Consider the following 26,108-nt stretch of genomic DNA (forward strand, 5'->3'; position numbering starts at 1 on the left):
TCAGCCAAGAGGGGGCGTGGAAGGAAACTTCAAAACTTGAACACATCATGCAGTGAGAGAGGAAGTGGTGCTGTGAGAGTGACAAGGGATGGGTGGCAGAAGCCCCCCTTCCCTGGCTTGCCTTGAGCCTGGCCTGTCTGGAGAAGGCCAGGACCTAGCCGAGCCTGGCGGTAGGAACAATGTCAGGCAGGTGCCGGCCAAGCTGCGTGAAAGGCCCAGCCCGGTGTCATTGTCGGCGCTCAGCCAAGTGCAGAAAAGCAATTTACTGGTCACGCCGCCTGCTCCCCTCGGAAATTTTTAAAATTCTTCCGATTTGAGCTATCCGTGGTGTCCCAAGTTGTATGGAGAAGGGGTTTTATTAAATTCCCAGCTTCCCGCTTCCTGGAGTGGCCAGCAGGGGGGAGGGGGCAGGGCGGGGCTCACCACATGGTAGAGGGGAAGGGGTGGGGGAAGGCAGTGTCTGGCATTGACTGTGCTCTCTTGAAAATGTGGCTGGAGATGGGGGCTGATGGATGGGGAGAAGGGAGCAGCCCCGAAACTCTAATTGCTAAGACTGGAGCAGTCCCCCAAAACACAGAGGCGGGGCAGGGAAGGGCATAGGCGCATGCATTTCCCAGCAGAACAACACACCCTCTTGGGTAGGTGAGAGTTTCCAAACCTTTTCCCACACCTAGCATGTATCGCTTCAGCCTCAAAGCCACCCGTTTCCCAAATGATGAAGCTAACACTCACGGCGGTCTGCAAACAAGGAAAGATGAAGCTGGGACTCAGGTCCAGTCTGCCAGCTTGTAAAGTCCTGAGCCCTTCCCACCCTGAAGGAAGGCCTCCCCTGACCCCTGCTCACCAAGGGAGCCCTCGCCATCCCTGATAAGTGCACCCTGTGGGCATGTGGCTGCTCTCCTGAGCCCACCCAACGCCGCCTCAGCAGGGGGCGGACCTCACCGCTCTCAGCAGCCAATACTCCCACCCCTCATCTCTGAGGTTCATGGCCACTCCACCTTTGTCCCTAGAGCATGAATGGGGACAGAAGGCCACCGTTTCTTTATTGTTTAGGAATCCTAGGTGCTTCTGAAAATCGGCAGAGAGCTGAGAGTCCTCTGGAAGACATGAGCGCACTTAATCCCATCGTTAGATGCTCTCTGGGTGCACGGACCATGGGTTAAATACATCAGCCTTGTGGCAGTTCGGATGGGGAAAGGCTGCCAAGAAAGGATGAGGTATGAGAGTGGGGAGAGGAGGCTCCATCACCTGCTGGAAGCCCTAACCCAGATGTACCACCCAGCTCTTCCCTGAGAGGCTGGCTCTGGCTCTGGCCAGGAGGTAGGATGCAGAGTCCCAGTTCCCTCCTCATGCTTCCCCAGAGAATACAAAGGCCACACTGCAGCCCCTTCTGAGCCCTGCTTTAAGGACCAAGGGGCAGCCAGCAGCAGGAGGATGGGGCAACCAAGTCCACAGCCATCCCTCTGCCTCCAATGCCCGTTTCAACATTGCCCCATCCCAGGGCACAGCACTGAGGGAAAGGAGCTCCCATCCAGGTAAGACCAACAGATCCCTCGGGGTGACCCTGGGACCTGCCCTCTGCTTGGGGACTCAGCTGTAAACCAGGCAGGCCATGCCTGGCACTGGCCTCTCTCTCTGACACCAGCTACTCCCCACCCCTGCCCCCCACCACCAGAGGGTCACATCTGCTTTGGCAAACAGCCAGTTTTAAGTTACTGACTCCAGTTATATTGATTCAAGGAGTCACTGGGGACCCCAGCCTGACTAACAGGAGGCAAGAACCCAGCAGTCCGTCTGTCTGTCCACCCATCCATCCTTACAACCCCCAGCCCCACCTAGCTGCCTCCAGCCCAGTGTCCATCCTGATGCTAAGGATCGCCTCCCAGGAGTGGAAGGGTAGGTAAGCAGACCCGCCACCACACCAAACACTGAAAGAGGCTGCTGAGTCTCAACAGCACTCAACACTCACAGCCCTCCTTAGGCTGTAAAGCTGGGAGAGCCACCATTTTCCCTGCTCAAGGCTTTTTGGGCACCTCCGGAACCCACAAAGCTATAAACCTAAGCATCTTATAGAACCCTGCGGACACCTGCCTTCAACCCAGGGGGTAAGGGGCAGATAATCTCTTTTGGCCCCTATCCAGCTCCTTCTAGGGCCCCTCCCTTGCAGCTCTAAGTGGGTGGGGGTGGGGGGGCTGGGGCAGCTGGCACTTCCTATTCCCTTTCCCTTTGCCCCCCTCCCCAACCATGCTGAGGCAGCCCTGGTCTGGTTCTAATCGGGGCTGAAGTCGCTCCCTCTTTCCCTCTTCTCTTTCTCTGCCCCCCCCCCCTTTCCTTCATTTCCACGGCTTTGGAAGCCAGAGCGTTCCAACTGTCTGCGTGCCAAGACCTTCCCGAGTCTGAAAGCTGCTGAAGTAACAGATCAGATTTTAGCAAGTGCTTTCCAGGCTGAGCGCCAAGCCCTCTTCTGATTCACAGAGAGCGAGCAAGCGAGCGAGCGAGCGGGGAGCAAGGCGGGGAACAAGCCGAGAGCTGCACCACCTTGAGCGAGGGTGTGCAGAACGGTGGCCAGTTCCGTAGAGGCTTCAAGGGCAATGGCCCCTCAGCCCAATCGCCGGTATCTGCTACCTCTCACCCAGTCTCCTAGCACGCTCTGTCTCTCTCTGTCTCTCTCTTTCTCTCCCTCTCTCTCCTGCAAACGCCTCTGAAACCACAGAGTAATTTACAACTGAAGCTTTCTCCCTGGACTCAAAATCCATTCGGCTGAAAGGAGCCTTTTTGTTTGGAAGAGCGAGCGGAGATATTAAGGGACGGTTGGCAGAAAAAAGCGCCCAGGTCCCAACTCCTCGCCGATTGTGGGCATGGGGCTTGGAGCTGGGCACATTGCAGCGGCTGAGTCCGCCGGCTCCGGGGATCCCTCCCAGCCGAGGCCGACAGGGGCCGCGCCAGTCTGAGCCCTGCAGCACAGCCCCTTGCCCTTGGCTGGTCCCCCGCCGGCGCAGGACGCGCGCGGAGCCGCCCTTTGGCGCCCTGGGAACAGGTGCACTGGCTCGGCGCCCAGTAGGGGTGGGGCACAAGGAGGGGGCGCGGCCCGAGGTAGGGGGGTCGACCTGCACCGAGAGGCAGGGGCAGGGGGAGGTCAGAGTCAGGATCCCACATACCTGTACCTGGAAGCACAGCAGCAGGAAGTGTAAACACCTGCGGAAGAGAGATGGAGAGGTGGTCAGTGGGACTTGAGGAAGGGGGGCGCGCAGACAGACAGACCGATACGCAGTCAGAAAGTCAGACGAACGGCCGGGCGGGCAGACAGAGTCACAGGCACACGGACAGACGGCCAGGCAGGGTAGGCGGCCCCGCGCGCGGGCGCTTACAGGCAAGTGCAGGCGGAGGGCGCTGAATACATCGCTGGGCGGNTGCGCCGCGCCCACATCAAAGGCGGCCCAGCCAGCTTGCCTGCCTGCCGCGGCCTCTCTACTGCCTCCGCCTTCTCCTGGCGACTCTGGGCTGGAGGGAGGCGCTCAGACTCTCGGCGACGGGACCGGCAGCTCCGAAGGGGCAGAGCCCGCGAGGCTGGGGCTGGTGGGCGCTGGAAGCCGTCGGAGCTCTGCGCCCAGGCGCAATGACCCGCGCCGCGGCGCAAATGCTGCCCGAATTGGGAAGGCTGCGGTGCCCAAGAACGCAGTTAGGTGCGGGGCGTCCTCACTCGCCTATATTCGCTACTAGCACTCACTCACACCCGCTAGCGCAAGAGTGGGGAGCCAGGAGGGGGCGGGTCAGGCCCAGCCCCCGGGGCGGCACCGCTTAAGAGGGTTCGTTTTAACCCGCCCTGTGAGTCCACGCAGGAACGTGGCGTGTCTCAGATGCCTACTCAGATGGCTGGCACTCTTCAGTGAGACCCCTTCGGATCTCTCCGTCCTTGCTCCTGCGGGGAAGGGGGTCTCCAGGACTTCTCTCCCCCCCACCCCCCTCCAGGGCTCTCGGGTCGCTTCTCCGGCTCCCAGCTGCGCTCCCGGATAGACGAGCCAGCTTTGGAAACGCGCGGCTGCCACCTAGCGGCACCGAGGCGTCCCTGCAACCCCCGCCCCAGAGGGCTACAGGAGGCAACCAGCAGGACTCTGGTCAGCGACCACCTGGCTGAGACTCGCTTCATTTGCACTCTAAGCAGTTCAGTTCCTTTAACCAGGACACCAATGAGGACATCTCTTCGCACCGCCTCTCCCTGCTTCAGAGGCGTCACTCCGTCCTCTCCACAAAATTCAAAATGTAGATGTTCTGGTCATGTACAACTGCCTCACTCTCCAGTGAGGCTTCTACTGGCAGGCTTCCTTTGGCCTGATGCTTAGGGAAAAGAGGTCACAGTGGGAAAGACACCGGAGAACAGACTCAAAAAGCAAAATTCAGAAATCCATGCTATTTGGCTAAATACTTCCGGGTGTCATTGGTGGTTAGTTGATGTTCTCACTTCCCCTAGAGCATAAACTGAAGTAGCTGCTGTCAAACAGCGCTATTTCTCAGTTATGGAATATGAAATATGAAATATCAACCGTTCCAAGAATCGGCCCTGTCTGCAAACTCAAAGCTGAGGCTCTTAAACAGGTCGCCTCTATTTCAGCACTGGACACAAGAGCAGAAAACCTTTTGAAAACTAGGTACTGGGTGAAAAGGTCCCTGTGTGAAGCACTGGACTCAATATACTTAGACATTCTCATTGCAAATATTGTTCTTTCTATACTATGATTAGTTACTTCTAAATGGAATGAGTATACAACTATGTTCTATGTAAAATGCCTGCCACTTTTTTCAGTATTCAGGTAAAGTATATCTTTCAGCTGCACAAGTTAGACTATCACCCAAGTAAGACTGACCAAAAAAGCCCAGTCAAGAGAACAGTTCTGATTAAGAGCATAAACTCAAAAGTCAGAAATCCTGCATTTGAATATTGCCTCCAACATTTACTTACAAATTCCAGCAAGTAACAGTCTGAGACTCTGCTTCCTCATCTACAAACTGTGGCTAAGAACAGTAACAACTCAAGAGTTGTTTTCAGTTACTAAATGAGGTCAGAGTCTGGCACATAATGAAGGCTCCAAAGGTTTTAGCTGTTATTAATAATCCTAATTATGATTCTCAGATTTTCACTTCTTTGATTTCATGCAGTAGGTAGTATTATTCTCCACTTACAGTTGAAGAGGTGTCTAACCAGAATGTCTTGACTCCAAATTCACACCTCAAATCTAGTTTTCATATGCCTTTCTAGTTACTACATAATCTTATAGGAGGAGCTTTTCCTATCTGAATTTGACATGTTCATATAGCACTTAATATGTACTACTAATTTGGTAGTCACTTCTCAATTCATTCAATCACAATTTATTGAGATCCTACAGACAGTCCAGGAGGGAAGACAGACAAGTTCTTGCCCTAAAATAAGCCACTTCATTAGGGCACGTAGGTGTCTCAGTCTGTTAAACATCTGCCTCTTGGTTTTGGCTCGGGTGATGCTCTCCCAGTTCGTGGCACAGAGCCTGCTTGGGACTCTCTCTCTGCTCCCTTCCCAAAAATAAACTTAAAAAGAAAAAAAATATTAAAAAGCCACTTCACTTCTAGGGAAGATGGGCACTAAGCAAGTTAAGTCAAAGAAATTCTAGCTTGTTATCAGTGCTTTGAAGAAAACCAAAGGCATAGAAAACACTTCTTAGTAATACTTGGGCTAAGACACAAAGGTGGGGAGAGCCAGCCATGGAAAGGAATATTCCAAGCAAAAGACATCAAGTGCCTGCAAGTAATAAAAGACTAGGTGACAGGATTAAGCCAGAGGTGAGTGGCAAAATTGATGCTAAATACAGGCAAATGGTCAATCATGACTTGCAGGTTCTCAGAGGCCAACAGGTAGCCAAAAGCCTTTTTTTAAGCCATTATTTATGTACATTTTTTAAGTGCATCTGTGTTGTGTGTTCAGTTTGACAAATGTTTCTATCTATGTAAACACCTTTCTAGGAGCACCTGAAGGCTGTCAGTGAAGCGTCCGTCAAGCATCTGGATTTTACCTCAGGTCATGATCTCAAGGTTCAGGAGTTCGAGCCCTGCATGGGGCTCTGTGCTGTGTGGAGCCTGCTGGGATTCCCCCTCTCTAACCCCACGACCCACATTCTCAAAATATAAACAAATATACCCCACCTTTCTGAGCCATCGGCTCCCCACATCCATCACTGGTCCCAAATTAACAGTAATTTGTTGGCACTAGATTCTAGAGTAACATAAACTAAACCATGTATTATGTGACATTCTGTGTCTGGCCTCTTTTGCTCAGCCATGTTTTTGAGATCCATCCTCATCCATTGTTGCTTTTACCAGTTGTCCGTTCTTAATGCCAAGTAGTACTCAACAGTGTGGACATGCCATTAGTCTGTCAAAGCCTTTAAAACTAAGGGCCGAAATCCATTTTTTCAAGTTTACTGTAGGTGATAATGAATTGGAAATGTTCCAATTGTGGCAGTGAGGGAGGCCAATGCAGGCCACTAGTTTGGGGTGCATGGCTGTGCTAATTACACTTAGAAGGTGTACGCTAATAACACCTCCTTGTTGTCTTACACAGAACTGAAAATTTAAAGGGAGTTGAGAATGTATACTGACTGCTAGTGCAACGGGATGGAAGTCCTACAGGGCAGTGACTGCTTTGCTTACTAATCCTAAACACTTTGGGACACAGTAGGTGTTTATAATTACTTCACTTTAGATTCCTCCTCTTTTTCAAGTGTGAAGGTAAATTAACAGCACTACAATCTGACATTTATTTTCCACTTCTCCCCAACATAAGGCTGTAGAAAATAGAAAGATGGGAGCACCTCCATCCCTTGTAAGAACCCAAGTCTTCAACAGAAGCTAGTTTGGTTAAGAGCAGACCCTTAGCACAGATGAGGCTCAACAATTTTCTCAAAACCAGCATTCAGAACTTTCACAGCATTAAACAGGACCTCTAACAGCCAAATTCTTGAGTCAGGGAGCAACTGGTTCTTTGGCATGGACTGGCTGGAAGGTAGCCTTAGACTTTCTGAAATGTTAATTTACCCTTTATTGCTAACTATATTGAAATTTAAAAACCCAACGAAATAAAAACTTTAACCCCTTTATCTCCAGGGCCCAGACCCCTATCTTTGATTCAGAGACTCAGTGCATGTGTGACCCACAACTTTTCTTGGGACAATTTCAAACAATCCCAACACTACCTAGAATGTCTCCCCTCATTAAGCTAGTAATTGTCAAGACCACATAATAGCTTCTGCTTTGTGATAATACTATAAACCTCATGTTATTTGCATGGTCCATTTAGACAGCCTGATCTGCTCTCCCCAATTAACCTTTTTTGTTCTGTGGTTTGAAACTGAAGGTTAACAGAACCTTGCATGATTAAGATATCAAATCCAGTTCCCCAACAAGTGCCATCACTGCCCAACAGCTCTTGACAGCTCTCCCTAGGTTTTCCAAAAGTTCTGATCTGATCATCCATAAAGTGAACCTAAATAACAACTCAGTATTAACGAGCACCACTCCCACCCTGACTGTTCTTAATTGTCATTCCTTTTAAAAAGGAACCAGAGCTACTTGGAAAAAATTATCCCAGGGAGGAAAAAAAGAATGAAGATGAACCTGGAACATTTTCTCATACAACAAAGCAAGAAGCTATCAGACTACTAGAGTCTGTGATGGTAGGAAGAAGCTTGAAGGAGACTTCCGTCAGCCAAAAAAGGAGAGCAAAGTATCAATACAGGATTTCAGGATACTTAAAATTCACTACTTTCGGAGGTTACTAGAACATCAACCCATCATTCTGAAAACTGGCAAGTGAAAAGAACAATAAAGTATTTGTTTTCAGTCAGGTATAAACAGAAGCAATAAAAGGATTTTAAAAGAAGTATCTGCAGAACAGCAAATGGCATTGTTAAGAATAAAGCCATTTAACATTCATATTCAGCAGGCTGGCCTAAGGAGGAGAAATAGAATTAGTCCATCAGAAAGTACTAAGAAGTATTTCTGGTAAACCTATTACAAAGTCTCAAAATCAAGAATAAAACAGCTTCTGTTACAGGTCCCTCTACTATGAATCAAGAAAGATCCTAATTAATCTTAGAAAACTAAAAATGTGGGGCACTTAGTCAGCTAAGGATCAGACTCCAGATTTCATCACCGGTCCATCATGATTGAGCCCGGTGTTGGGCTGCACGCCGGGTTGTGGAGTCTGCTGGAGATTCTCTCCCTCTGCCTCTCTCCCTGGCTGGTGCACTAACATCAAATTAAAAATTCTGTAAAAGCTAAAAACGCCTTAAAACTTGTTTTCCCAAAGTGCCTTGTTTTTAGCAATTAAACCAATATTGATGGAAGTATGGCCAATCTCACTTAACAGTCTGGACTGCACAGAAGTGGTTTTTTTAAAGGAGGAATTTCTAGTTGCAAGCCTTAGAATAGGGTATAGGGTCACCAGTAAGGCCAGCTGCTTTCCCTCAGAATGGGAAGAGCTCTTTTTGGTTTTCCTGCCACATACACACCCATGAGCCCAAGTGTTAAACAGCTACACAAAGCTACTCAAATACTACTCAAATAAGAAGGGAATCAGACCTATATTTTAAGACATTACAATCCAAGTACACTTCCACTTTTGAACATTTTAACTACCTAATACACTCTGGTATCACCACTTTCTGTAATGTAAAATACTACCTACAAGGAATGACAACTCTACTGTATTTAGCTCATGGTAGCACTCTGTACCAGTAACCTTGAAAAAGTCATGTGTAAATTGTTTTCAAATTCTACCAACTTAATGATCTTTTAAACATCAAGTAATATAAACATCCTTTATTTAAAACAAGGTACTATCCAGTGAAATGAAGAACGATGAACAATCACCATTTCCAATCGGATCTCCATTAATAAAGGTATAAAATGAGAGAAGCTCCAAGGATAGACCTCCTGGAGCAAGGAAATGAATACTCTGAAGAAAAATGAAACTTAAAGGAAATGACTAGATCTAACCCCTGGACACCGGGAGTAGACAGTACTGCACCAACCTTTTCCCCCACACATCAAAATGAGGTTACTGTAGCAAAACACAAAAAGGCTAGTTATCTGTTGATCCAATCAAAATACCTGCAGCCTCATCAACAAAAGCAATCTTCCTAATCAATATAAAAGAAAACAGACCGAGGTGAAAAAAAAGAGTAAACAATGCATGGGGTGAGAAGAGTTTCTTTAGACTTTAGATACTATGTCCCCAAACACCAACAAAGAAAATTTGGAAGTTAAAAAAACAAAACCAAAACAATTTTGGTGACATAAAATGGTCTCTTCTCCTAAAGTTTAAACAAAAAGGAATGAGGAAAAACATCCAAGGGAACCAAACAGAAGGCCTAAGAACGGATAGAAACAAGAGACCAGAATCTCCTAAGAACATGGCCCTAAACTGGAAAAATCTCTGGAGGACAGACCCAGTTTACCCAGGGCCCAGAATAAGACATATTATAAAACTTCAGAAAACCAGCAACAAAGCAATCTTAATCAGTTCTCAGAAAAACTGGTCATATACAAAAGACCACATGAAAACATCAGGAGGTGGCCAAAAAAACGGCACAATGAAAATACAGAGAAAAAGATTTACCAGCACTGAATTTTAAGTCAAAAAAGGACTTTTCAGAGTTGCCTGGGTGGCTCAGACTGTGGGGCGTCAGACTTCGGCTCAGGTCATGATCTCAGCGTGTGGGTTCGAGCCCCGTGTAAGGCTCTGTGCTGATACCTAGCTCAGAGCCTGGAGCCTGCTTCAGATTCTGTGTCTCCCTCTCTCTCTGACCCTCCCCTGCTCACGTGGTCTCTCAGAAATACAAACATTAAAAAAAATTTTTTTTAAAGTGACTTTTCAGGTTACATGTACTCAGAAAATACCTCCTCCATAGATTAGCAAACTACCAGATAACATACACCACAGCAAACCAACAGTAATCTAACCATGACCCCATCATGCAACTGGCACATGGTAACAGATCCCAAGGACTGGGCCCTGAAGGTCTTCATGTAACCACCACATGCAATAAAGTAATGTTTCTCCCATGAACCTAAAAATGTATGAATTGTGATATTTTGGGCAAATTAAGAAAAAAAGCAACAGATTTCATCTTCTGGTTTCAATGAAGAACCCAAGTTGAGAAAGCCTGCTACAAGGTGTTTTAACATGCCAGATTTTACCAGTACATAGGCTGGCTAAGTAGATAGGAGGCCTGATTGAACTTCTGGAAACATGTCGGCATGGTCATAATTACCAATTATCAGGAGATAGGGAAGTAGAATCATTAAATGCTCACAATGAAGAATTAAGCAGCAGAACAATTTGGAAGGTTTAGGGCAGGGACTGTTTTTCTCAGGGGATTTTAAGGTGTTATCTGATACTTTTGCCTATGTACATTTAGTTCTTTGACAAAGTTTAAGGGTAAATAATAGAAAGAGAAACAGTGCTACTTTATTAAAATACTGAGTTTATTTCACGTGTATATTTTTGTCTCCCCACCATTTCCATTTGTCTGACCACCACTACTACTATGTCCTATCATAACATTCCATACATACTTAAAACCAAGCAAAGGGTGGAGTTCCATCTTTAAAAACTAAACAGGCATTGTGGACAACACATTCTTGGCAATGGAACCTGGACAACATTTATCAGACACGGTAGGGAAAGTTCTCACTCTGCATTATAAAAAGGACAGCCAGATATCAACTGTTACAGAAATGAAATAAGACGGAAAATTTTAACAAACTGTTTAAACTATTTTCTTAAAGAGACTTCCTCCACTGCCAGAGATCTTGAATAGCCTGGAAAACAAAAAAAGAAATGTGGTTAAAAGAACCACAGCACTTCACAGACACCAATAAATTAAAGCATGTTTCTTTGTACAGTTCAACATATCTATTATTTTTCATCCTACCACCAAAAAGGTTCAACTCTAGATAATTAAGAACCGACTGCAAGGAAATTTATACTCAGACATAATTTACTTTCAAATACTTCAAATCAGACAGTCATGTAAACCTTCGTAAGCGAAGTCAATGGTACCAGTACTGCATTTAACAGCTTACATAAATGAAAGAGTAGAGAGGCCAGTCTGGCCAATGTTGCCTATTGTCATCTGCTTTAGGGCTGCCAGACTTAGCACAAAGAAATAACAGAAAATGCAGTTAAATGTATTTCCGTGACACAGCTAAATATATTTACAATTTCTAAGCCTGTAGAACACACACTAAAGAATTATCTGCACTTGAAATACACTAAATTACTCAGCCTTGCTCTTATCTGATTTGTTAAAACACTTAAGACACTCATCTTCTAAGGAATAACCGGCTTTTCCATTCCTTAATGATTTAAAATGTCTACTGACAAAAAAGAGCATCCCTCCATTTCTATGCCTTCCTTCAACACAAGGTGAAACCTATACTTGTTCTCATGCTAGCATGAATATCCACGAAAAAGAATCATTCTTCAAATGAATCATGGTTAAGTATATTTAATTATCCACTTCAAGTTGAGATTCCGTTTCCTATTCATAAATAATGTCCTTTTTAAAAAGAATAGTCTTGGGGTGCCTGGCTGGCTCAGTGTAGCACGTGACTCTCAAGACTGTGTGTTCAAGTCCTACACTGGGTGCAGAAATTACTCAACAATAAAATCTATTAGGGGCGCCTGGGTGGCTCAGTCAGTGAAACGTCCAACTTGGGCTCAGATTATGATCTCACGGTTCGTGGGCTTGAGCCCGGCATCCAGCTCTGTGCTGACAGCTAGCTCAGAGCCTGGAGCCTGTTTCAGATTCTGTACCTCCCTCCCTCTCGGACCCTCCCTGGTCACACTGCCTCTCTCTCTGAAATAAAAAACATTAAAAAAAAACCCAATAAAATCTTTTAAAATAGATAAAAATGAAATAGTCTTGATGTTTGTCAATTCTTTACAGGATTCAACAAATGCCTTTAAAACAACAGAGTACAGGTTAGTGATTTTTTTTGAACTTTGAATTTACATAATCCTGCTAAACAGTCATTTAAAACTAAGAAATAAGTAGGCTTTATTTGATGAACTATCAAATGCAAGGGAACTGAATATCAAAATGTGAGAGTCTCACAAAAATCCTCCTTATCATTCAAGAATTTTGCAGAATCATCACTGTTTTCAGTAAACACTATCTTTACATAAAATTTCATCTGTAGTTTCTCCACATACACAAACACTACAACTGTTTTCATTAGCTCTTAATTCAGGAGCTTATGCAAAGATATACTAGTAAATTCCAAGTCACATATGGAAGGGACTTTACTAGCCATATCCTCATAAGCAACTTTTTCACAAGAAAAATTATACAAGGAATTTTTTATACATTGTGATTACCTGTATCTTTAGGCATGCCATAAAAACATGAAGCATTTAAGCTTTGATAATCTCTACAGTAATAATTGAAACTGTTTTTTAATATTGTAGAAATTTTATCCTGGCACCTGAAAATGTGCTTCCCATTTAATTTTTTATTTTAATTTTAGAAAGAGAGCAAACGTGTGAGCAGGGGAGAGGGAAAGAGAATCCAGGGCAGGCTCCACACTCAGCTCTACAGGTGGCTCTATCCAACTACCCTGGGATCAAGACGTGAGCCAGAATCGAAGAATCCAATGCTCAAACGAGGCTGAGCCACCCAGGCGCCTGCCCAGTATGCTTCCAGTTTCAGAGTCAGAAAATACTTCTGATCGCAGTGAGTTCACTTTAGCTCCAAGACAGACACTCTGAGTGGAAGGCCTTTATAAACTCTGGTTATTTATTATTTTATCTTCCCTTGAATTTTAATCACATTTTATTTTACCACTTTCTCTGGCATTAGTGGGAGATAAGTCTTAGGCTTCCTTGTTAGTGTGGCAGGAAAGCAGCTTATCTAAAGTAGAAAATTTCTCTTACTAAAAAAAAGTTGAATACAGAAGGCTTTGGGATTCCTGACAAAAATCATTTAAAACAGCATTATGTTCTGTATCTACAAGGAGCCTAGCACCCTTACCTGCTTTTACATTTTCCTTTACAATCTGAGTCAGCAACCATAAAACAATAAAAATACACCCATCAATATCCTTCTACTAATAAAACAATATGTAAAACAAATTAACAGCTGACTTAAGCTAATATATTGATAATATATTGAGTATACAACTTAACTGCTTGCTTCCAGATTTTAAACATTTTCAGTAAAATGTGTTTCCCAAGCACACAAAAGATCAGACTACCTCAAGTAGTCAAATGGAGCAGCAGCAAGGAAACCACAGCATATTTCTTTAGTCAACAGAGTACCCGAAGTAAAACTGCTCAGTAACCAAGATAATTTACCAGCTATATAAAAACTGAGAAAAATGTACTAAAAAATTATCTTCTCAATCTCTGCCATCTAAATTCTTAAGAGTTTCCATGTACTTAATCTGAAGTATTGTCTGTGGTTAGGAACCTTTTAAAAGAAGCCAACACTTAAAGAAAATAATCATAAATAAATCATATTGAAAAATCTGGATTTGGTCAGGTCTCCTGAAAATTCAGTTACCTCTTGGTCAGTCATCCGGAAGCAATTCTTCACATAATTGATGAACTTGGCTTCCACTTTAGGGAGAGAACCACCCTAGGAAACAAAAGCATTATGAGTTTTGAGTATAGGAACACTGTTTTTGAGATATTATGAAACTCCTCACAGATTTGCATACTATTACATGGATCACTGGTTCATTCCTTATCCCTTCAACTCTTTTATTTTAATAATACTGAGTGTTTTAGGCCCAGAAAGACCTACTGGGCCATGTTATTTAGAACCCAAGTCTTTCATAGTACTCCTATATTGATAGGTTTGTCCAAGTTTCAAATTCTCTCCAACCACTCTAAAACTACAAAATATAAGCTTCAACTGAGATTCTTCAGGCACTCAAATGTCAGCTTGCCTATTATATACCACCCAGAGTCAAATGGAGAACAAATATATACCCCAGAGTACCATATACAAAGAGATCAAACTTGAACATCACTTAATACATACTAAGAACCTAGGTCCAGCACACTAATCTGCAGTCAGTTCAAGAGGCATAGGAGTCCAAGCAAGACAAAACATCAGTCCTACATTTCATTGATCTCTAAAACTTACATCTCCTTCAATTATAAACATAGGAGAGAAACCACAATAGTACTAACACCAAGTTATTTTCAAAATATTTCATCAACAAGTATTTTCAAACACTGAAAGTACCTTGGGGTTTATAATCATTTCTAGTTTTGAATTACTTTAATATACAAAGTCTATAGTTTTTGTTTCCTATTCTGGTAACTAAATTTTCATTTTTCATGTAACCTGAATCATCTATGCATAAAAAAAAAAAAAAAATCAAGATTTTAGAATGCCAAAGGAATCAAAGTACAAAATAAGTGGTCAGAAATACGGTATGGGATTCTTAAACTGCCTCTATCACCTAGAACATAAACCTCACTATAAATTCCCAGTTTCAAATTATTATCACATACATACTTATTTGATTCATTCAAGTATTTATTGAGCAGCTAAGGAGATACAAAGGTGATTAAAACACGGTCAAAGAGGTGAGGCAAATGCACAAATCATAGAAGGTATATCATCCCACTGAATCACAGCAGCCAAAAGAAAGTGCTTTAGGAGACCAAGAATGAGATTGCTTCCAGTCTGGAAGGGGGCTTGGGTGGGTGGCAAATCAGGAAAGGGGATTTGAGATTAAAATAGAAGACTTCAGTCTGGATTGTTGATGACACTCAGTATGGACTACATTTGTCTCTCCTTTTCCTCTTTCCCCAGCTTGGGGCTTAATTTACCAGTAGTGCCCAGGACTGTTCAATTCGCCTGTAATTAAACCAAGGAGATAGGTCCATATTAAAATGGTGGGGGGGGAGGGGTTTCCNCTGTACACAAGGGATAAAAATAAAGCATGATACCAGGAAGACTAGAAAGGTTTACAGTATTACTAAAGCAAAAACAATAAACACATTCTGGTTCTAAATGTTATTTTTCCAACTGACTCTTCACTGTACAACGAAATCTACTGAAGCCAGGTAAAAATCTAGAAAACACAACAAAAACATGGGCAAAGTAAGGTTCAGCAACATTTCCCTCACCATTCCACTTTATTCTCAAATATTAGGGTCTGATATAACTCAAGAATTCCAGCTTTCCTCAAATATTAAGACATTTAAACTGATTATTCTATTCCATATTCTCCAAGTCCAAATTCACTAAAGTTTAAGAAGTTTAGTTCCCCAGTAAAGGAAGCAGTAGGATGAAAGCAAAATTCGTGTTTCCACTATTTAAGACAAACGGTAACTAAACGTAAGCATGTTGGTCAAAGATCCACATATATTGACTGGAAATACCTTGGTGTAAAAGGCAAATAAAAGGACTCAAATCATGCGTAGTTTCTTTTTAACTATACCAAGCAACCAGCTGCTTGTAACTTTACAAGACTCATACGCCCTCTGCTGGTTCTGTAGCATCTTACAAACAGAACAAAAAGTAAAGGAAAATGTTCTCATTGAACTCCTTTAACATCAAAGTCAGAAAAGAAATCTTAAAATCAACTTACTCGTATTTCTTTCATAGAAGAATATACATAACTTCAATTACGCAAAAAAAAAAAAAAAATCACTAGAGACTAGAGATCAATGTTAAGTAACAAGTAGAATACTTCTGAAAACCAAGAGCACAAAAGGGGCAGATACATCAAGGAAAAAAAAAAAAAAAAAAGGAAAGATATTGTCCCAAGCCTTCACAAAGGTGCATTTTAATAGAAGGGGAAATAAACCTAATAAAAGTTTCCTCAGGAAAGATCATTTTACTCACTTTTTCTATACTTGCTTGCATTTTTGCTTTAATGTCTTCTACAGAACTAGGTCCTTTTGGTGTTTTGGGAGTCTTTTCCTGTTTTTTGAAAGATTCTTGACCCTGAAAAAAAGTTGAAAGGTCCTAAGTGTATACACTGATGTATACTCTCAAGAGTCATCCTACCTGCCTGGATTTTCTCAAGGAAAACATTGTTTACAATCCTTCCTTGTAAAATGTACACAACCAGAATTTAGTTATCATAAATTAATCCATGTCTAAACAATCATTATTTTATTCTTAAAAATCATTCCATAAGAAAGGAATACAATAGCTTGAGTTCGCTTTAATATTTCACACCAGATTAGTTCTACACTTAAAAAGGGTACCATCAAAAGTGAAAGCAGAAGGCTCCAAGAATGAAACAAGTCAATGCCGCTTGATGCCTGATGCCCATTCCCATAGCTTTTAAACAGTAATCCCCAAGACCAGGTACTGTGATTCTGTTAAACTGTCTGTTAGATTCTTACATGCAACCAGGGTTCAGAAACTGCTATGCAATAAATAATACCTTTCAACAATAGGAGACAACTCTAACACAATCTTTGTGCTGGCTTTCTCTCCCACTAGAATGCCAGGAATCACACATATATGACAATTACCAACAAGCATACTCAACGCTTTAAGACACCAATTACAGGTGTTCTCCAGGCACTACCAAATTTCAGAATAGCTTCTTCCACAGTATAAGTTTTAACTTCTCTAACTACTTCAACAAAGACTGTGTTTAGGTGTAGGATACCACTTACTTTTGATCTTGGTGTTGATGGTTTTGAGTCTTTTCCATTCTGGTTAGATTTTTGTGCATTTTTGGCTGGAGTATCTCGTATAGACTGCAATTATAAATTAAACTTAATCAATGCCCTCCTATGTAACAGACAGGGATGCAAATAAAACTGCCCCAAACCACAAGTAGTAATGCGAAGAAAAAAAAAATTCAATCTGACAAAAGTGGTCAAGGGCTAATATCTAAAGTGGCCACATGGATAAAGAAAGGAGATCATTTTTCACTACTAGGAAAATTTTAAGACTACCCCAACTCAGGACTAATTTTTAAAATATTAGATATATTAGATCATTCACTCCTCCCAAGCCAACTTTCATGAACTACAAATACAGGTAAAAAGCAGAAAAAACTTCTCTATCATTTGTTACTAGCAATTTCTGACAACCTTGTATCATTGTTGGATCCTACTTACTTTCTTCACTGGAGCCTTTTCTTCAGCTTCCTCATCATCAAAATCATCATCATCATCACTACAAATGAAATGAATCCTTACTGATTTAATGCACTCATAAACCAAAAAGTCTATTGGCTATGAACCAATTTCATAGAAAAAGTGATGCATCAACAAGTTTAGCCAATCAAGGTATTAAATTCTGAACTTTTTGGAATTGACAAAAAGAATCGTGAAGAGCTATTTGCACATTCATCTTCACTACAGCATTATTCACAATTTCCAAGAGGTAGAAGCAACCCACATGTCCATTAACAGTCAAATAAACTAGGGGCGCCTGGGTGGCTTAGTTGGTTAAGCGTCTGACTTTCGCTCAGGTCATGATCTCGCAGTTCATGGGTTCGGGCCCCGCGTCGGGCTCTGTGCTGACTGCCAGCTCAGAGCCTGGAGCCTGTTTCAGTCTGTGACTCCCTCTCTCTCTCTGACCCTCCCCTGCTCACGCTGTCTCTCTCTCTCTCCTAGAAATAAATAAAACATAAAAAAAATTAAAAAAAAAAAACACAAAAACCAGTCAAACTAAAAAAGTTATATTAAATGGAGTATTGAAGGTTTTGATAGTTCTTACGATTTATACTATTGGAATATTCAGTTTTAAAGGAAACCCTGTCACATGCTGAATATGGATGAATCTTGAGAATATTAAACAAGACAGTCATAGAAAGAAGCATACTGTATGATCCCATTACGATAACGCATCGTAAGTATTCTTTATACTTTTTATAGAACCAAAAGTAAAATGGTGGTTGCCAGGGGCTAGAGAAAGGTAGAAATGAGTTGCTTTCATTTAATTAGTAGATTTTCAGTATTACTAGATGAAAGAAGACCTGTTAAACAATGTGAACTGTACACTTAAAAAATGGTTAAAATGATTATGTTTTTACAACTAAAAGGAGTTAAGAATTTAAAAAATTGGAAGATTATAGTTTAAAAACACTAAAATAAACAAACATCTAATATTCACAGATCAGCAGAAATATCTTACAAAGGTGGCAACTCTAATCTACAGATTCACTGAAATCCCTGAGTCCCAGCTGGCTTCTCTGTAGAAATTGATCCTAAAATCTGTATCAAAATTCAAGGAACTGAAAGCAAGCAAAAAACAATCTTGAAAAAGAACAAAGTTAAATTCAGTATTTTCAAGAGAAGCCCACAAGAACTACAAAGCAACAGAAATCAGAACCGTTGTTTAGCAGAAGGAATAGACCTACATCAATAAAATTGAAGAGTCCATAAATAAACCTGTATTTACGTTAATTATTCAATAACAGCGACAAGACTGTTAATGTTGAAAGGCTAATAATTAGCACTTGTACAACTGGAAATCACATGCAAAATTAATTTAAGTCAGTCCTCTACCTCACATGTACCGAAACTAATTACAATGGATCAAAGATGTAAATTCTTAGGTTTGACACCAAAAGCACAAACAACAAACTGGAATTCATAAAAACTTAAAAAATGTAAGCTCATGTAACACTGTGTTGTCAACTGTGCTTCAACTGAAAAAAATTAAATATTCTCGAGTGGAAAGACAACCCAAAGAAAGGAAAAAAAGATTTGAGTTGTATCTTATAAAGAACTTGTCCCAAAACATTAAAAAAAAAAAAAAAAAAACACAAAAACACACAACTAACTCTGGGGCACCTGGATGGCTCAATCGGTGCAGCTCAGGTCATGATCCCATGGTTTTTTATGAGTTTCAGCCCCATGTGGGGCTCTGAGAACTTGCCTGGGATACTCTCTTCTTCCTCTCTGCCCGTTCCCCGCATGCCCACACCCACACTCTTTCTCAAAAATAAACATCAACACTCTTAATAATCTAGAAAAAAAATCAAGATACAAACCTTGGATTTCAAGTTAACTTGAGTGGTTCCACAAGATGAGCAAATGTGTAATAAAATTGTAACTTGATAAACCTGTGATGCCTTGCAGTTAAGAACAGTATGTGTTGCCAAACATCACATCTCACAACTAAGCCACTGGTTCTCTCTGTAGATTGGACAGAGTGACTGTCCATGGGAGACTCCCATGACTCCCATGCTTGGATGCTGTCTCTGGCCAGTTGTTTGGTAGAAATCAGTGATCTCTCAGAACTTTGGAAGGTGCCCACAACTGGCACTACTATATTTTTTGTCACTTCAAAGCACCTATGGACAGTCCTTTGCTTTTCCATACAAGAGTAAGCTTAGGAATGCTCTGCTTCATTCTAGGTCAGGCTGCCTGCAGATACAGACCCTTTCCTCTGCTGCCTTATTGCCAGTTACCCTGAATAGAGTATATGACAAGAGTTTATTAATCCTGTACTGCAAAAAAGATTCCATTGGGCCAATAGGTAGCAGTGATTCCATTAGTGGTAGTTAAAGTCGTCGTACACAATAACCCTCTTCTAGTCTGTCTCACAGCAGCCATGAAGGTTTTCACAGCGCAGGTTAATTTATTTTTCTTTATATTTTGTATTTTATTATTTTGTATTATACTTAAGTATTACAGTCATTTTCATATGAACAGATTTGCATTGTGGAATGAACCATCTGAGTTTCCATTATTTCTTATGGGGAAATTCGCTTTGATATACAAGTGCTTTGGATTTACAAACATGTTTCTGGAACATACTACACTTGCAAACCAAGACTTTCCTGTACTAGGAATGCTCCAACAGAAATAATTTTTTAAGCTTATTTTTATTTCTTTTTGAGGAACTATGCGCACACAAGCAGGAGGGGGGCAGAGAGAAAAGAATCCCAAGTAGGGCTTGATCCCAAGAACCATGAGATTATGACCTGAGCCAAAATCAAGAAATTGGATGCTTAACCAACTGAGCTACCCAGGTGCCCCAATGTATATGATTCTTAAAACCTAGTCATACGATCACATATTGTATGATTCCATTTATATGAAATATGCAAAAATAACCAAATCTATTAAAGATGAAATACATTAGTGGTTGACTAGAGCTGGGTGAAGGGAAGTGGTTATAGAATGATTTCTGAGGAAATACCAACATTATATGCTAGCCAAAGTTTCTTTTCTTCCTCACACGTAATCTCTAAATTTAAAACGGGAGCACTTCATCTATGTGCAATCAGAGAAAACACCCATCTTTCCAGAACTGGGGTTTATTTGCTATAATGGTCAAGTATCATGTAATACACATAAAGCCATGTAGATACAGTCATGATTCTGTCAATTTTGGCATTGGAACCCAATCCCTTTATGTGCCTCCCCACACTAGAAACAAGAATGATAATTACTTCTATAAAACCCCTATCATAAGCAGTTTTATTTAACCATGCCTACCTATATATTCTGACTACCCATCCCTTCTTTCTTTACATGAAAAATTACTAATTTGGACCTTAATATATACTCATACATGCACACACACTTCATTCTTCCGATACTACCAAACTTAAGACAACTTAGAAGAGACATGGAAGAACGCAGACTATTCTGCACTGTGGTTACAATCAGAAAAAAAAAAAAAAAATCGCCATTTTAAGGACAGGGAATCCTCCAAAACCCAAGCAGAATAAAGGTTAACAATTGGGTCCCTACTCCAAAGCCTTCCTAGAAGAGATTTTCTCCTCAGTGAATATGCTATTGTGCATCAACAGTAAACCTAGACAAAGATCATCTGAAATCAAAGACTACATAAACTCAAATGTAACTAAGCACCATACACCACCCATATTTCTCACCGTTTTAAGCCCATTTCCCCTACTTCTCTTGGAGTGTATCATTTTAATTCTTACTAATGATAACTATACTCAAAAGCAGTTAATAAAATACCAACTATATTGTTAAGTTTGATATGCAGATAATTTTGATTTTTAGCATTCAACTCGGCCTTTTCCTACTTTCTGCCTTCACTGTCCTGCCCAAAGGGCTTTTTAAATAACTACCAGGTTGGCTACTCGAGGTTACTGAAAAACCTAACTCCCAAATATGATCATTAACTAGTACATATTTGATCAGTCTGTCTTTTGTTCTATTTGAATAGAACAAGAATTCAATAATTCAATATAAATTCTTCTATTTGAACTGTTTTCAATATTTATAGACCAACCTGGGAACTCAAAAACAAAGCTGACAGGCAATTAAAAGTTCAACTTATTAGAAGTTACTGATACTGCTGTAAATAGGAAAGACCAATTATTAATAGCATTTTATTCTTTATTGGGCATGTAACTGTTTACCTTAGACTGAGCAAGTTTAATAAACCTATCAAATCGTTTTCAACCAAATTTTAAAACCTGCAAGAAAATCTTAAAATCTCTTTTTGAGAGAATTTATTTTATCAGTAACAATCAGAACCAAGGGCCAAAATCCTTTGAGGGACAAAAATTGTTAAGTGACAATTCACAAATGTTGCTGGAGCTATTCAGATTCTCTTTCCACCTAAACCATTCATCATAAAACTGTTCAATGAAGACTTACCACATGTTCACTAAATCTTTCTCAAAAAAAAAGGTACCTAGTCAAATACATTCGGGAAACGCTGCACATTTTCTTGAAAATTTGCAACACACTGCAGCATTTCCTTTTTAATTTTTTTGTTAATGTTTACTTTTGAGAAAGAGCAAGAACAGGGGAGGGGCAGAGAGGGAGACAATCTGAAGGAAACTCCTGGTTCTGAGCTATCAGCACAGGGCCTGACACAGGGCTTGAACCCACCAACTGTGAGATCATTACCTGAGCCAGAGTCAGACATTTAACTGAAAAGAGCCACCAAGGCACTCCCACACTGCAACATTTTAAAGGCTCTTAATCCCAGTAACATCCTTCATCTCCACTAACTTAATGAAGTGACGACCACTAATCATTTACCCTTCAACTATTGCTTAATATCATAAAGGACTATGGTAAATAACTTTCATAAACTACTCCCCATACAGCTAAATCAAGTTTCTAAGAGAACACTACTTACTCTTCATCATCATCGTCATCATCATCATCTTCATCATCATCTTCATCAGCAGCAAGTTTTACTTTTTTCTTAAAAAAAAAATTTACATATATATTTACATATACACACATACATTCATGTACAAGGGCTGATCTTAATAACCAAATTAAAAGCCAAAATAAGAGATCTTTACACCTATACCTGTGGAACCTTGCTACCACTTCCAGGGGCAGAACGCTTTCCAGATATACTAAGGAGCTTCACATCCTCTTCCTCTTCATCTTCTGACTCTGCATCTTCCTCCACAGCTAAAATAAAAAATTATTGGCCACGAATAAAACTCAGCTAACAAGCCAAGAACTCAGGAAAAAAGGGCATAACACACAGCAGGAACCATTAAAAAAAAAAAACTAGAAAAAAACAGCAAATAGGGTTCAAAAAATTTTTAAAAGCAACTTTGATGGCAAGTAGTCTAAGTTTTAAATGAAAAGCAACAAAACAAAACCCAGGCTTTTCCAGTTTTAAGTTACTGTATTTCCATCTCAACCTATAAAGACAGCAGTACTAGAACTAACCATGCTTTACAAAATCCAAATGGGGAACAAAGTTCATTGCATTAAAGAGAATAAACAGAATAATGCATAACATACCTACTAAGTGCTGTCCACTAATATGCACAGGCCCTGAACCACATTTCAACCGTAAGACCACAGGTGGTGTTATTTCAAAGCCCCCAAGGGAAACCTGAAAAGGAAAAACTTTAAAAATCACTAAATATTGTGAGAAAAAAAACCCAGAAGTCAAACATTTGGTAAAATACCTGTTCATAACAGACTTAGAAAAATGTTAATAGACAAACTCATAAATCAAGTAACAAACCAGTGAACCTGTTTTTCCACCTCTGACAAGTAGTAAACCACTATGTTCAAGAGTTGACCATTTAACTCCACAGTGACTTAAGACACAGCCACTGCTACTAGAAGAACCAAAGGAAATTCCTCCTACGTCCTTGGTGTAACCTAAAGGGCACCTACCTACATAAATGCAACAGAATTAGACCTGGACATAAAATCCAGTTAAGTGTCCTTACCGTTGGCTGTACAGACATTTTCAAAGTTGCCAGTGTGACTTTAATTGGACTGCCTTCATAATTCATTGCCTCTGCTTCAACAATGTGCAATTCGTCCTTTGCACCAGCCCCTAAACTGACCTGTGAACAAAAATAGTTATTTCAATTTTAGTTCATATTTTAAAATTCCCCCAAAATTTGCCTTAAAAAAAAAAACACACCAGAATTATAAACCCTTTATCACCAAGGATGGAAAACTCATTTGTGCACAATGTTGTCCAAGTTTTGTGTGTCCTTGCCAATCATTTCTCATATTCAATAAATTTAATGCATAAAAATGTTATTTGATGGCACTGTTAAGAGGTTATCATCTACCCACAGTATGGGTCACCTGTTTACTGACTGGCCACAGACTATAAGTTAGACAGTAAGTCTTTGGCTAATCACCATGGAGGAAAAACATTTATCACTGCCCTAAAGGGCTTTATAATGCAATCAAAGCAGCAAAGTACGTAAGTGTAGACAGCTCAACAGTAGCGTTACTGAACTCCAAATGATTATTTTTTTTTAATGTTTTATTTATTTCTGAGAGAGACAGACACAGTGTGAGCAAGGGAGGGTTAGTCAGAGAGAGATACAGAATCTGAAGCAAGCTCCAGGCTCTGAGCTGTCAGCACAGAGCCCATGGGGCTCGAACCAATGAACCATGAGATCACAATCTGAGCAAAGGCTGAAGCTTAACCAACTGAGCCACCTAGGCACCCCTTCACGATTATTAAATGAGAGGTAATGATGCCAAGTTTTACACCAGAGGCACGTAATCCGGTATATACAATACTTGGTTATAAAATATCACACAAACAGGAATAGACTGAAAAAAATCAAGAAAGGTTAGTTTATTTTGAAAAGCTTAGCTACCGTTCTTAAAGATAACTGGTGCTCATTTTCATCATTATCCACTTTAAAGTGATAATCTTTGTCAGCCTTTAGTTCACAACCTGTAAAAGAAAAAAAAGCAATAGTGAAGAAGTAAGACTGAAACTTAAGTGAGGGTAGCCAAAAAACTAATAACAGTTTGTGAACAGGTTTTACACTATTCTAGCTACCAGATGGCAAAGCAGAAGTGTCTCTTCCTGGGTTTTTTAAACACAAGAGTCCATAAATATCAAATAACACCAATACAGGACTTTATAAATTCCATTTTCCCACTATACTATCTCATTTTTAACTACACTATTACCATTCTTAGGTAGAAAGAGGCTCAAGAGTTTAGTAAAAACTGAAACAAGTATCTGACACTAAGTCTAATACACAACGTTGATAAAAATTCCACTGTTTAAAATAATTACCTACCTAAATATACAGGACAAGTGGCAAATTTAGAAATAAGAATGGTTACACAAACACCTACATGTACAAACTTATTTACAAGGCAAAAACTACAAACATGAAAGAATCAAAACTTGGCACAGAGACCAATATTCCATCTTTGAAATTAACAGAAATGTACATTAAATTATGCTCAAAATATATCGTAAGGATATTTCCCAAGAAAGAGGGAATACGGTATACTGACCAGAAACCCCAGCTGTTCAAAAGGGCTAGTTATAAAAGCTTCAAGGTAGGAGTTATCTCCCATTCCATCAATAGGCAAGTTGTTTCAAGTACCGACACAATAACATTTTAATTAAATGATTCCATTTAATTGCCATCTAACAGCTACTGGTATATAAATGCCTAAATGTTATCGCAACTAACGTATCTCAGCATGGGATATTAAAAAAAAAAAAAAAGAAAACACAAATGTGGGACAAGATCTGCACTATTTCACAGCCTGCCTGACAAAGATCCGGCTTCAACCATTATGTTCACCTAAGACTGAAAAACCCAAGGGGGCCGCTTTCTACTATGGTACTGAGTTTTCTGGAGGGAAAGCAAGACTTCAAAGTCGTACCAGATCTTACGGACTCAAACTGACCCCTACACATCTCGTATCTTTTCAAAAAGGCTGTTTCCAAACCAGCTTAGCTCCAAAAATAATAAAACTATATACTTACAAACAACGCACCAGCTCTGGAGGCAAGGGTCTTGCTTTACGCTTAGCTCAATCTAGGCTCTAACTACAAGCACAACTTGTAGTTACAAGCATAACTACAAGTCCCTTCAGTTGAGCGCCAGCATCGTCACCTGCAAGGTGGGCGCATTTCCACTTACCGACCTGAGACACAAGTGCCCTGTAATCGAGATCTGCCGTCGTGGAGGTTCAGCACGGAACAAAGACTTCCAGAATTTTGGCTCTACTCGCCACTTCACCCAACATTTCCCGCCCAACAGCTTCATGAGGCACCAGGATCCGAGGGTCCGGGGTGACAAGACACCAGGGAGCCCCGGATGTAGTGCCCACACCCCCTCCTTCCCCAACCACGTGGCAACCACGTGCTCCCAGCGGTTGCGGCCTCCTCACGCCCCGCCGCGCCTCCCTTCCCCCCGTAACCGGCCGAAGCACCGGGGCTGAATCTCAGCTTCAGGGCTCCGGACTCGTGAGGCTTGAGGCCAACGCCAGGCTCTAAATACCCCTTCCCTCCGAAAAAAAACCCATGCCCGCCACCATGGGCCACCATGGCTTCCAGCCCGACATGAAAAACCCCAGCCAGCAATCGCACGCCTACGAAACCACACACTCCAAGAGAAAATCATGGCCGTGGCCCTGCCGTGTGCTCCAAGCAAAGCCGACCCATGAGCAGGTCGGTTCTACGTTACCTCAGGCTCTGGGCCTCGGATCGCTCACGCTCCAGGCCGCCCCTCCTTCCTCCGCTTCAGGCTTCTGTCCTCCTCTCCCGGCCTCCCATCCCTTAGGCTGCAAGGCCCCAGCGGCTCCCTTCCCTCCCTCGGGGCCTCCAGCCCGCCCGGGTTTCTCCACCAGCCCAGGCCTCAGTGGGATTCCCGCCCCCCCC

At 41.6% G+C, this 26,108-nt stretch overlaps 2 protein-coding genes across 3 annotated transcripts in view; both read right to left on the minus strand.

Annotated features, from left to right (window-relative positions):
- FGF18 (fibroblast growth factor 18) overlaps positions 1-3,414 on the minus strand; it is a 32,468-nt gene extending 29,054 nt beyond the window's left edge. The window contains exons 1-2 of the mRNA XM_077757138.1: positions 3,369-3,414; positions 3,159-3,195 (exon numbers count right to left, since the gene is read on the minus strand). Of these exons, the coding sequence (XP_077613264.1) occupies positions 3,159-3,195; positions 3,369-3,400 (69 nt within the window). The 5' untranslated portion in view covers positions 3,401-3,414. The remainder of the gene's footprint in view (positions 1-3,158; positions 3,196-3,368) is intronic.
- A 7,083-nt stretch (positions 3,415-10,497) lies between these two features.
- NPM1 (nucleophosmin 1) overlaps positions 10,498-26,108 on the minus strand; it is a 15,825-nt gene continuing 214 nt past the window's right edge. The window contains exons 2-11 of one of the 2 annotated variants that reach the window (XM_077757331.1): positions 24,073-24,152; positions 23,176-23,295; positions 22,736-22,829; positions 22,287-22,393; positions 22,107-22,174; positions 17,141-17,198; positions 16,691-16,774; positions 15,903-16,004; positions 13,599-13,673; positions 10,498-10,854 (exon numbers count right to left, since the gene is read on the minus strand). In XM_077757331.1, the coding sequence (XP_077613457.1) occupies positions 10,816-10,854; positions 13,599-13,673; positions 15,903-16,004; positions 16,691-16,774; positions 17,141-17,198; positions 22,107-22,174; positions 22,287-22,393; positions 22,736-22,829; positions 23,176-23,295; positions 24,073-24,152 (827 nt within the window). In that variant the 3' untranslated portion in view covers positions 10,498-10,815. Of the gene's footprint in view, positions 10,855-13,598; positions 13,674-14,577; positions 14,910-15,902; positions 16,005-16,690; positions 16,775-17,140; positions 17,199-22,106; positions 22,175-22,286; positions 22,394-22,735; positions 22,830-23,175; positions 23,296-24,072; positions 24,153-26,108 lie in introns of those variants that run through there. The other variant, XM_077757332.1, reaches the window with a different exon arrangement.

This window comes from Crocuta crocuta, unplaced genomic scaffold (genome assembly GCF_008692635.1).
Source record: "Crocuta crocuta isolate KB4526 unplaced genomic scaffold, BGI_CrCroc_1.0 scaffold131, whole genome shotgun sequence".
Lineage (NCBI taxonomy): Eukaryota > Metazoa > Chordata > Mammalia > Carnivora > Hyaenidae > Crocuta > Crocuta crocuta.